Genomic DNA, 11,151 nt, shown 5'->3' with positions numbered 1-11,151 from the left:
TACCAGGGAGGCTGAGGCAGGAGAATCGCTTGAACCTAGGAGTCAGAGGTTGCAGTGAGCCGAGATTGTGCCACCGCACTCCAGCCTGGGTGACAGAGGGAGACTCCATCTCAAAAACAAAACAAAACAAACAAACAAACAAACAAACAAAAACACACAGAAAACCAAGTTCAGGTGGATATTTGACTTTTAATCAGGCAAAAACTGGATAGATATGCCTTTCTCTGGTCAGTTACAGTCCTAAGTCTGGTAAATTCATCTTTAAAACTCCCAAGTTCTCCAAGTGGTCCAAGTTGGCTCACACCCCAGACATAATCTATAATAATACACAGTGCTGGGCTAACAGCTGGCTTCTAAACCAAAAGTAGATTATGGTAGTGTGGTTTGTAAAAGAAGCAACAAATTTTCACACTGTCCCAATTTAAGGAACTGGTGAAAACATGCAGTTGCTGGATAAAACCTGGTACACAGACCTCCTGGATAATGTAATAAACTTTGATGTGAACAGATTACAATTGACACCTGCTACTGCTAAGTGCCTGGGGCTCTATTCGGGTCTTTCAAGCAGCCAAATCTGCTTTTATCCAGTATGTCTCTATTCCCCAAGGAAGTGAGATAAAAGCCAATGTAAGTTTCCAGAAGGAGGCATTGTCTTCTTCTGCCAAAAATCTGTAATTTATCACTGGACTGTCAATAACAATATTGAAGATGGATAATTGCATTTGAAATCAGCTATACCAAGAACAAATGTCACCCCCAGAGATTGTATGGTGTGTAATGAGGAAGTAAAGCTGTGACATATGTGGAGTAAGGCAGAATAGATAAAATATTTCTCTACAGTGGTCCAAGTGTATGTTTTACTTGGAATTAGAGGAAAAAATCTAACCAATATCAGCCTGTGAATAAGTTTTCAGTGTCACAGAGAAATAAGAAAAATAAAGGCTTTGGGGGAGTATTTTCCAAAAAGCTAAGTATTTTTCTTTTAAGTTTTCATTATGTGCATCCTTTTATGTTGACTGACATTTTTAATGCCAAATGACATCTAGTGAAAAAGCAAGTAACTGAACAATGTGCATAACATACGAATTAAAAACAAGAGGAGCCAGGCACAGTGGTTCACGCCTGTAATCCCAGCACTTTGAAAGGCTGAGACGGGAGGATCTCTTCAGCCCAGGAGATCAAGACCAGCCTGGGCAGCACGGTGAAACTTCATCTCTATAAAAAACTTTAAAAAATTGGCCAGGTGTGGTGGCTTGCACCTGTAAGTCGCAGCTATTTGGAAGGATGACGAGACAGGATCAATTGCTTGAGCCTAGGAGGTCAAGGCTGCTGTGAGCCATGTTTGTGCCTGGGCACTCCAGCCAGGGCAACAGAGAGAAACTCTGTCTCAAAAACAAAAAAAAAGAGAGAGGGAAAAAAACTGTATTTGTATATGCGTGGGATACTCTTGGAAGGATACACAAAGAAATTGGGATTGAGAAAAAGGTTTATTCAAAGGAGGGAATTGGGCATCTGCTGGAAAAGAAAGGAATTTCACTGTATACCTCTTTAAGATGTTTGGGTTTTGAACCATATGGATGCACTAATTATTCAAAAGATATGTTAAATAAAGTAAGATTAATAAGATGAATTAAAATAAAATAAGATGAAATAAAATGGTAATAGGATATGGCAATAGCTTGTGTCCTTATTTGGAAGAAATGGACAATTCTCTGTCAGACATCAAAAAAATTAAAAATATTTTAATCTGTAAAATCCTGAAGTCCTATTTTTAAAAATAGATCTTTAACACACTGATATTCAGCAAATATCTTCTCATTTTAGTTCAAGAAGGTGCATGTGTCAGTTTGTCCCATCACTGGCGATGACTTTGACCATGTGGCTAAGGTGGTGTCAGTCAGTTTCCTCTATAGTAAAGTTACTGTTTTACCCTTTGTAAACAATTTGTATGGACACTTTGATGCTAAGTAAATATCCTGTCCCACATCAGACTTTCGTCACTATTTTTTAGCATCCATTGATGATTGTCTAGAGCCTTCATTCTTTCCATATTTATGGGTTGACATTCGACTTGTTTGCCTTGTTCACTTGTTTCCCTTCTGCCTTGTTTACTTGTTTCTTTGAATTGGCATAGGCTCATGAACTTTTATTCAAAGAGTTTACATTCATAACAATTATTATTAATTTTAATGCATGCATTGACTCAGATTTGCCTAGTGGGAAATCCTTTTTTTTTTTTTTAATACCATGGACCACAAGCCCCTGCTATTTAATCTGGGCTGACTGTGTCTCTGACTGAAATGCTCCTCTCTCTCATACTTACTTATTAATTGTAGTTTTCTGTTCCTCAAATATGCAGGCTCTGCACTGCCTCGGGGCCTTCACACCGGCGGTGCCCCTCCCTGGAGTTCTCTTCTGCCCACCTTCTCAGGGCAGGCTCCTTCCAGGCATTCAGATGTCTCCTTCTCAGAGAATTTTTCTGGGACCATCTCGTCTAATATAAGACTAATCCCTTGGCTGGGCGCGTGGCTTACACCTGTAATCTCAACACTTTGGGAGGCTGAGGCAGGCGGATCACGAGGTCAGGAGTTTGAGACCAGCCTGGCCAACATGGTGAAACCCCATCTCTACTAAAAATACAAAAATTAGCCGGGCATGGTGGCGGGTGCCTATAATCCCAGCAACTCGGGAGGCTGAAGCAGGAGAATCGCTTGAAACCAGAAGGCAGAGGTTGCAGTGAGCCGAGATCACGCCACTGCACTCTAGCCTGGACAACAAGAGCGAAACTTCATCTCAGAAGAAAAGAAAAGAAAACAAAAGAAAAGAAAAGAAAAGACAAGACTAATTTCTCTCTCACTCTTACTCTCACTGTCCTTCTCATTCTCTTTTGTATTTTATTTTATTTATCTTTTGAGACAGGGTCTTGCTCTGTCTGGAGTGCAGTGGCACAATCATAGCTCACTGCAACCTCAAACTGTTGGGTTCAAGGGATCCTCCTGCCTCAGCCTCCCGAGTAGCTGGAATCACAGCTACTCAAGAGATCCTCCTGCTGGGATTATAGGTATGAACCATTGCACCTGGCCTCTCCTGTATTTTAGATATCTCTCTCTCTACTGGCTCCTCCCCAGGACTAGTTCAACATATTCTAGCCTCCTCCACATGATGTAAAACAAACAAGCACAAAAAACCTAAAATTACTTCGCTACTCTTTAGTTTTGCCTCTCCTCTTCCTCATGTCCCTATCTCTCATCTTCTCACAGCCAAAACTTCTAGAAAACACTGTCTACTGCTGCAGTTTGAATGTTTGTGTCTTTTCCAAAATTCATGTTGAAACTTAATCCCCAATTTGCTAGTATTAAGGGGTGGGGCCTTTAGGAGGTGATTAAGTCATGAGGGCTCTAATTGGGAGTTATGACTTTATTTGTTTATTTGAGTCAGAGTCTTGCTCTGTTTCCCAGGCTGGAGTGCAGTGGCACAATCACTGAAGCCTTAACCTCCTGGCCTCAAGGGAGCCTCCCACCTCAGCCTCCCAAGTAGCTGGGGATATAGGTGTGCACCGCCATGCCCAGCTATTTTTTACATTTTTTTGTAGAGACAAGGTCTTCCCAAGTGGTCCAGGCTGGTTTCGAACTCCTAGGCTCAAGCAATCCTCCCATGATTTACTCCCAAAGTGCTGGGATTATAGGCATGAATCACAGCACCTGGCCAGATTATGACTTCATAAAAGGGCTACAAGGGCTACAGGGAATTAGGCCCTTCCCCACTCCACCCCGCCCCTCCCGGCTCTTCCATTACATGGGGACAAGCAAGAAGACCTTTACCAGACACTGAATGCCAGCACCTTGACCTGGGACTTTCCAGACATAAATTTCTGGGCTGGGCTCAGTGGCTCATGCCTGTAATCCCAGCACTTTGGGAGGCCAAGGCAGGCAGATCACTTAAAGCCAAGAGTTTGAGACTAGCCTGGCCAACATGGTGAAACCCTGTCTCTACTAAAAATACAAAAATAGCCAGGCGTAATGGTACAAGCCTGCAATCCTAGCTACTCAGGAGGCTGAAGCATGAGAACCACTTGAACCTGGGAGGTGGAGGTTGCAGTGAGCCAAGATCCTGCCATTGCACTCCAGCCTGGGCGACAGAGGAGACTCTGTCTCAAAACAAAGCAAACAAACAAACAAACAAACAAAATTCTGTTCTTTATAAATTGTCTAGTCTCAGGGATTTTGTTATAGCAGCACAAACAGACTAAGATATCTGCACTTGTTCAAGTCCCACTTCCCTACCTTCCATTTATTTATACCTCCACCCACCACACAATGAGTTTATGCTCAGCTCCAAAACTGAAAGTGACTTACTCTGACCAGAGACAGCAAAAAACAGGCCTGTGGTAAGCCCATATATTGCTTTCAAGCAGACTGGAAAAACATTTCCCTTTTTCAAGACACTTGCTTCCATCTATCAGAAAATAGTCATCTTAGGTATACCAATCTGCAATGTCTGCAGTGTGCATGGTGCCTGCTGGTGTTGTGCAGTGCGCTACCTGCACAACCATATGAGGGCCCTACCAACATCCTCCTAGCCCGAAGATACATTACACTTTAGTCCTATCCTTTTTTTTTTTTTTTTTTTTTTTTAAATAAAAGGTCTTGCTGTGTTGCCCAGGCTGGTCTCAAACTCCTGGGATCAAGCAATCTGCCCATCTCAGCCTCCCAAAGTGCTGGGATTGTAAGCATAAGCCACTGCACCCAACCCTGGTTTTTATTTGACCACTCTCAACTCTCCTGTGACCATCCTTCCTTCTTGAAATGTTGCCTTCCTTTGGCAACTGTGATACCACCCAAAGTTCTCATTGTTTCTTTCTCGTCCTCTCACGCGCCTCTTCTTTAATATTAAGTCCATTCCAGAGTCTGTCCTGGTTTGTCTTCCCATCTCTCTGAGTGATCTCAATCACTTTCATTCAACATTTATTGAGTGCCCATGCTGTGCTAGGCATTGTTCTAGGCACTGACCACTTGCAACTTCTACGTACATGCTGGTAAATGACAAATGTGTCTATCTCAGGCTCACATATCCAACTGCTTCCCTGAAATGTGAACTTGGATATCAAATGATCTTCCCCAAACTTAAACTTGTCTAGAACTGAGTTCAGCATCCTTCTCTCTAGATTGGTTTCTCCTCCTGGGTTCCCCATTTTAGCAAAGGATATTCCTTCAGTTGCCCAAGACTGATAGCTGGAGTCATTCTAGACCCTTTCCTCTCTCGCACCTGAGAAAGTAGTAAGTCTTTTTTTTCTGCTTCCTAGATATGTCTGAGTTTCAATCACTTGTCTCCATCACTGTTACCACCACACTGGTCTCCATCTCGGTCTAAGCCATTATTATGGCTCTTACAGAATACAGCAGCAGGCTCCTTCCTGGTCTCAGCCTTTGGGCCTTCTCCCTGTGAATTCATTCAGAGCATGCTTCCTGTGACACAAGACTGATGATGTTAAGCTCCTGCTGAAACCCTATAATGTTTTTTTTGGCCTTCAGAATTTCAGTTCTAATTTTTCAATATGCTTTATAAGGCCAACCATAATCAGGTACCTCCTCTACCTCTCTGCTTTTATTTATTTCCAATTCCCCTTTCCCCTCATATTCTATCACTCATTCATTCTTCCCTCCATCCATATTAAACTCCTCTTAGCTCCTGAACATCCCAATCTTTCTCTAGACTCTGAATTTTGCCTGTGCTGTTCCCTCTGCATGGAACAGCTCATTGGCTGCTCTCCCACCCCTTTCCTCTGTCAATGCCGCCTTTTCTTCAGGCTTCAGCAGAGATCTTACTTTATCCAGGAAGCCTTCCCTAAACTCCCACATCTGGGACAAGGGTCTTTTTCTGAGCTGCCATAGTAAGCTGGTACCATTTATCACACTAGGGTGCTTCCCTGTTCATTGGTCTACATCTGCCTTTAAATATAAGCATCTAAGAGGGCAGGAACCTTGCCTCTCTTGTGTGTTTGTTTTTGAGACAGACTCTCACTCTGTCATCCAGGCTGGAGTGCAATGGCACAATCTCAGCTGACTGCAACCTCCACCTCCTGGGGTCAAGTGATTCTCCTGCCTCAGCCTCCTGAATAGCTGGGACTACAGGCATGCACTACCACACCTGGCTAATTTTTTAGAGATGGGGTCTTGCCCAGGCTGGTCTCGAACTCCTGAGTTTGAGTGATCGGCCCACCTCAGCCTCCCAAAGTACTGGAATTACAGGTGTGAGCCACCTCACCAAGCTCTTGTTTAATATTTAATTCTTGGGACCTAGCACAGTGACCAGCACATAGTAGGTGCTCAGTAAGTACATGTAGAATAAATGAACAGTTGATAAGTGCAGGATATGAATCCAAAAATTCTGGTCCTGACTCACCACTGGACCCTTGGAAAGTGTTTTTTAGTGTTGCTGTACCTTAGTGTCCTCACTTGTAATATGAATATATAATATAGAGCATGGCAATGGCAATTTTAAAACATAATCCCCAAATTCTTTGGCGCTTCTTTTAATGAGAGGTAGAGCCTATGTCCCTTCCTTTAGAATTTGGGCTCTGTAATTTTTTGATCAAAACAAAAGTGATGTCATGGCCATTTCTGGACTCAAGTCTTAAGAAATTAGCAATTTCCGTTTTGTTTTTCTTGTGATGCTTCCTTGCGGAATGCAGGCACTATGCCATGGAGATGCAGCTCCAGAGAGGCCCACGCAGAGGATTCCAGCCTCCAGCCCTCAGCTTCCGCCAAGCTCCCAGCCAGCAACAGGCACAACTTGGCAGCCATTTTGGCCTCCATCTTGCTCTATCTAAGCAAGACGTCTTGGAAGTGGATCTTCCAGCCCCATTTGAACATCCACCCCTATGTAATATTCCAGAGATAAAGAAATGTTGTTTTAAGATCTACGTTTTGGGATGGTTTGTTATGCAACAAGCAATAATGAGGACAGATTTTTGTACCCGGAAGTGGAGTACTGATGACACCATAACACACAGCACTGGCTTTGGGACTGGGCAGCAGATATAAGCCAGAAACGCCTCTGGGAGCATGTTAGTAACGGTGCAGGAGACTGGGGGTGAGGACTTAAAGTGAGGGAAATGTTATTCAGAGAGAGGAAAGGGACTCCAGTTACACAGAAAAGTTTGACAACACTGTTGCCATTGCCTTCTGTAATGTGGAAAATAAAAAGTGTACTTCATGAACTCAGTGACCTTGCTAAGGAGATTTCTGGGCTGAGTTTCCAAAGTGCTACCTGATATGTAGGCATAGCGTAAGGCTTTGGATTAATGTGTTATTTTCTATTAGAGGGTGGAAGCAGATGAGTAAGAATACTCCAGCAACAACTATCGTGCTAGAATGGAGTAAAGCTGAGACTGGGGTTGGGCCTTCCATGGCGGAAGGTAGTGAAGGGTGAAGGCCAAATTGAGCTGATTTTCCTGTTGCTGCCAGGAGGATACCTATTAATGGGAGAAGGTAGCATAATCACTTGTTCCTTAAATGGGGACTCGCATGAATGGCACCACGAGGGTTCAACTGTCTCTTACTTTCAACCAGTGAAATTGACCTGCCCGTGAAGAGGCGGGCATGAAACAGTAAGACGAGAAGACCCTATGGAGCTTTAATTTATTAATGCAACCAAAACTATATAAATCTACGGACCCTTATACCAACTACACCTGCATTAAAAATTTTGGTTGGGGTGACCTTGGAGCATAATTAAACCTCTGAACAACCTATGCTAAGACTACACAAGCCAAAGCAGACTAGCACCTGCAATTGATCCAATAACTTGACCAATGGAACAAGTTACCCTAGGGATAACAGCGCAATCCTATTCCAGAGTCCATATCGACAATAGGGTTTACAACCTCGATGTTGGATCAGGACATCCTAATGGTGCAGCAGCTATCAAGGGTTCATTTGTTCAACGATTAAAGGCACCTCTTTCTACCACAATGCATGAACCAGTCATGTTGTTAAAGACATTGTCTCCATGCATGAAATTATGTCACCCTATGCCAAGCTTGTCCAACCCACAGCCTATGGACCACATGCAGCCCGACACAAATTTGTAAACTTTCTTAAAGCATTATGAGATTTTTTTTGCAAGTTGTTTTGTTTTGTTTAGATTTTTTGTTTGTTTTTTAGCTCATCAGCTATCATTAGTGTTAGGGTGTTTTATGTGTGGCCCAAGACAGTTCTTCTTCCAATGTGGTCCAGGGAAGCCAAAAGGTTGGACACCCCTGCCCTAAGCCTTCTCCAGGTCCCCAAAGAGTTGGACTGTCACAATGACAATGGCTAACCTTTTGTCTTCCAGGCTATTCAATCCTTTTGGAGAAGGTGGCACACAGAAGACCAACATCGTTGGCACTGTCATCTTAGACAAAAGAGTGGGACTGGTAGAAGATCAGCTATCTCAAAATTGGAAAGCAGATCACTAGGTCCTATCCACTGTGGTTGGTTTGGCTTTCTTCACTCCTCTGTACTGCAGGTTCTCCTTTCGCCCATGATTTTCATTAAACATCTACACAAACATGATTTAATATGTGCAAAATGTGTAAATAACTAACCCTGCCCTTCACCATATCCATGATCCTCCATTTTGTGTGTTTCCTTTCCTTGTTTTCCTCTACAGTTTCACTACATGTGAATCCCTAGTGATAGATTTATTTTTGCTTGTTTCTGAACTAACAGAAATGGGATCTCACTGTATATATTCTCCCGGAACTTGCTTTATTTTCTCAACATTAGGTTCATAAATTTCACCTATTTGTTTTTTGTCTTAATCTTCGTAACCAGTCTGTAAAACCAAATGACTATCCTCTCTGTCTGTTCTCGCACAATGTGTTATGCATATCAGGTCACCAATAAACACTGTAGGATGATGCTAGACAGGATGTGTCCACAGTGTTGGGAGAAAAGCTGAGTGTTGGGAGAGAAGCTGAGGCAGGGCTTGGAACATGTCCAGGGTCCAGGGTCTAAAACCCCTCATGGCCTTTGGAATGGATCTAGACTTGCTGGCTCCTTTCTCCCATTATCTCAAGTAGCCATATGTTTCAAAGAAAATGCTAAACTGTCACAGCTGTAGCTCATTTGCTTGATACACCGCTTCCTTTCAACCCCCACATCCTCGCCACCTGTTTCTTTATTTTATTAGCAATAAATAGCGTGGGCTCCCAGAGCTCAGGGCCTTTGCAGCCTACATACTAGCATTGGCCCCCTGGTCCCACTTTCTCTCTTAACTTGTCTTTTCTCAGTCCTTTGACTCTGTTGGACTTTGTAGCCCCCATGGCCTGGTGTTGGGTCTGATCACCCCAACACACAGAATAGCTGGGTAGCTCACGTTCATGCAAATGTAGTTGTAGTATTCAGGAATAAGAATTTCCAGAGAAGATACAAAACTTTTAAGTGGCCCCCAAAAAATTTTAAAAAAACCCAAAAATTTAGGTGGCTAGGAGTGGTGGCTCTTGCCTATAATCCCAGCACTTTGAGAGGCCAAGGCAGGAAGATTGCCTGAGGTCAGGAGTTCAAGATCAGCCTGAGCAACATAGCAAGACCTTCTTTCTACCAAAAAACCCCCTTTTAAAAAATAAACTAAAAATGTTTAGGCAAGTGCTAAAAATGAATAATTTGGTGTAAAGGAGACAGAGCAGGGACCCCTCTTAAAGGCCTGTGGATCTCCCAAGCATGGAAATAACAGAAAATCTTGAGTTCTTTCAAGGGAAATTCCAGGCACCTACCCAGCCTTGAGAAGTAAATGAGCAAATTAATAAGCAAGAAGGTAACAGTAACTTAAAACAATAGCCAAGGCTGGGCACAGTGGCTCACGCCTGTAATCCCAGCACTTTTGGAAGGCTAAGGTGAGCAGATCACTTGAGCTCAGGGGTTCAAGACCAGCCTGGGCAACATGGCAAAACCCTATCTCTACAAAAGATACAAAAATTAGCATTGTGACATGTACCTATAGTCCCAACTACCTAAGAGGCTGAGGGAGAGGATCACTTGAGTTGGGAGGCAGAGGTTGCAGTGAGCTGAGATTGTCCCACTGCACTCTAGCCTGGATGACAGAGCAAGACTCTACCTAAAAAAAAAAAAAAAAAAAAAAGCCAAGGAAGTTAGAGTCTGCAGATGGTCCCTATAGAAACTAATGATGCATCTTAACATATGTCCCTGAGTTGTTTTTTAGAAACCCAGACCCTCACCAAATGTATCCCCTGGCATGTAGACCTCAGATAAGGAGGAACTGAGGATTGAACTCTGACCACTGTTCTTTGTTCTAAATGTCTTCCAGAGGGCCTAAAAGTCATGCCTGCAAATCAGAACTAAAATTCTTTTTTTTCTTTCTTTTATTTTTTCTTTTTGGAGATAATGTCTCACTCTGTTGCCCCGGCTGGAGTGCAGTCGCACAATCATGGCTCACTGCAACCTCCACCTTCCAGGCCCAAGCAATCCTCCCACCTCAGTCTCCCAAGTAGCTGGAACCACAGGTCTGTGCCACCATGGTCAGCTAATTTTTAAATTATTTTTGTAGAGATGGGGTCTCCCTATACTGTCTGGGCTGAGAACTAACGTTCTTTTCTGCTGATCCCAAATGTTTAGACAAAGTTTTATTTAAAGTTCCTTAACCAATTGCAAACAAGAAAATCTCTGATTCACCTATGACCTGTGGGTCCCCCCGCCACCACCACCTTTGAGATGTCCTGCCTTTTTAGGTCAAACCAATGTGTAGCTCCATGTATTGATTTACGACTTTACCTGTAACCTCTGCCCCACGCACCTTTATTTTACTTTTTATTTTTGAGACAGGGTCTCGCTCTTTTGTTCAGGCTGGAGTGCAGTGGCACGATTACAGTTCACTGCAACCTCGACCTCCTAGGCTCAAGTAATCCCCTCGTCTCAGCCTATCCTGACTAGCTGGGACACGCAGCTAATTTTAACTTTCTGTAGAGACAGGGTATGTGCTATCCAGACTGGTCTTGAACTCCTGAGCTCAAGCAATCTTCCTGTCCCCGCCTCCCAAAGTGTTGAGATTACAGGTGTGAGCCACCGCGCCTGGCCCCCAACTGCCTTTAAGAACCCTTACTTGCCAGCCATCAAGGAGGAGCTACCTGATTCTCCTTGCTTGGTGCCCTAC

The 11,151-nt window shown here is 43.4% G+C and overlaps 1 protein-coding gene across 1 annotated transcript; it reads right to left on the bottom strand.

Annotated features, from left to right (window-relative positions):
• Positions 1 to 982: 982 nt before the first annotated feature.
• LOC105543637 (protein GVQW1-like) lies at positions 983 to 4,125 on the bottom strand (the record flags this gene model as incomplete). Its single annotated transcript, XM_011985626.1, has 3 exons — positions 983 to 1,042; positions 3,922 to 3,996; positions 4,078 to 4,125. Coding segments are annotated over 3 exons (183 nt in total), but the record flags the coding sequence as incomplete, so codon positions are not given.
• Between the last annotated feature and the right edge of the window lie 7,026 nt (positions 4,126 to 11,151).

Source organism: Mandrillus leucophaeus, unplaced genomic scaffold (assembly GCF_000951045.1).
Source record: "Mandrillus leucophaeus isolate KB7577 unplaced genomic scaffold, Mleu.le_1.0 Scaffold107, whole genome shotgun sequence".
Classification (NCBI taxonomy): domain Eukaryota; kingdom Metazoa; phylum Chordata; class Mammalia; order Primates; family Cercopithecidae; genus Mandrillus; species Mandrillus leucophaeus.
This window is presented reverse-complemented; position numbering and strand designations above follow the sequence as displayed.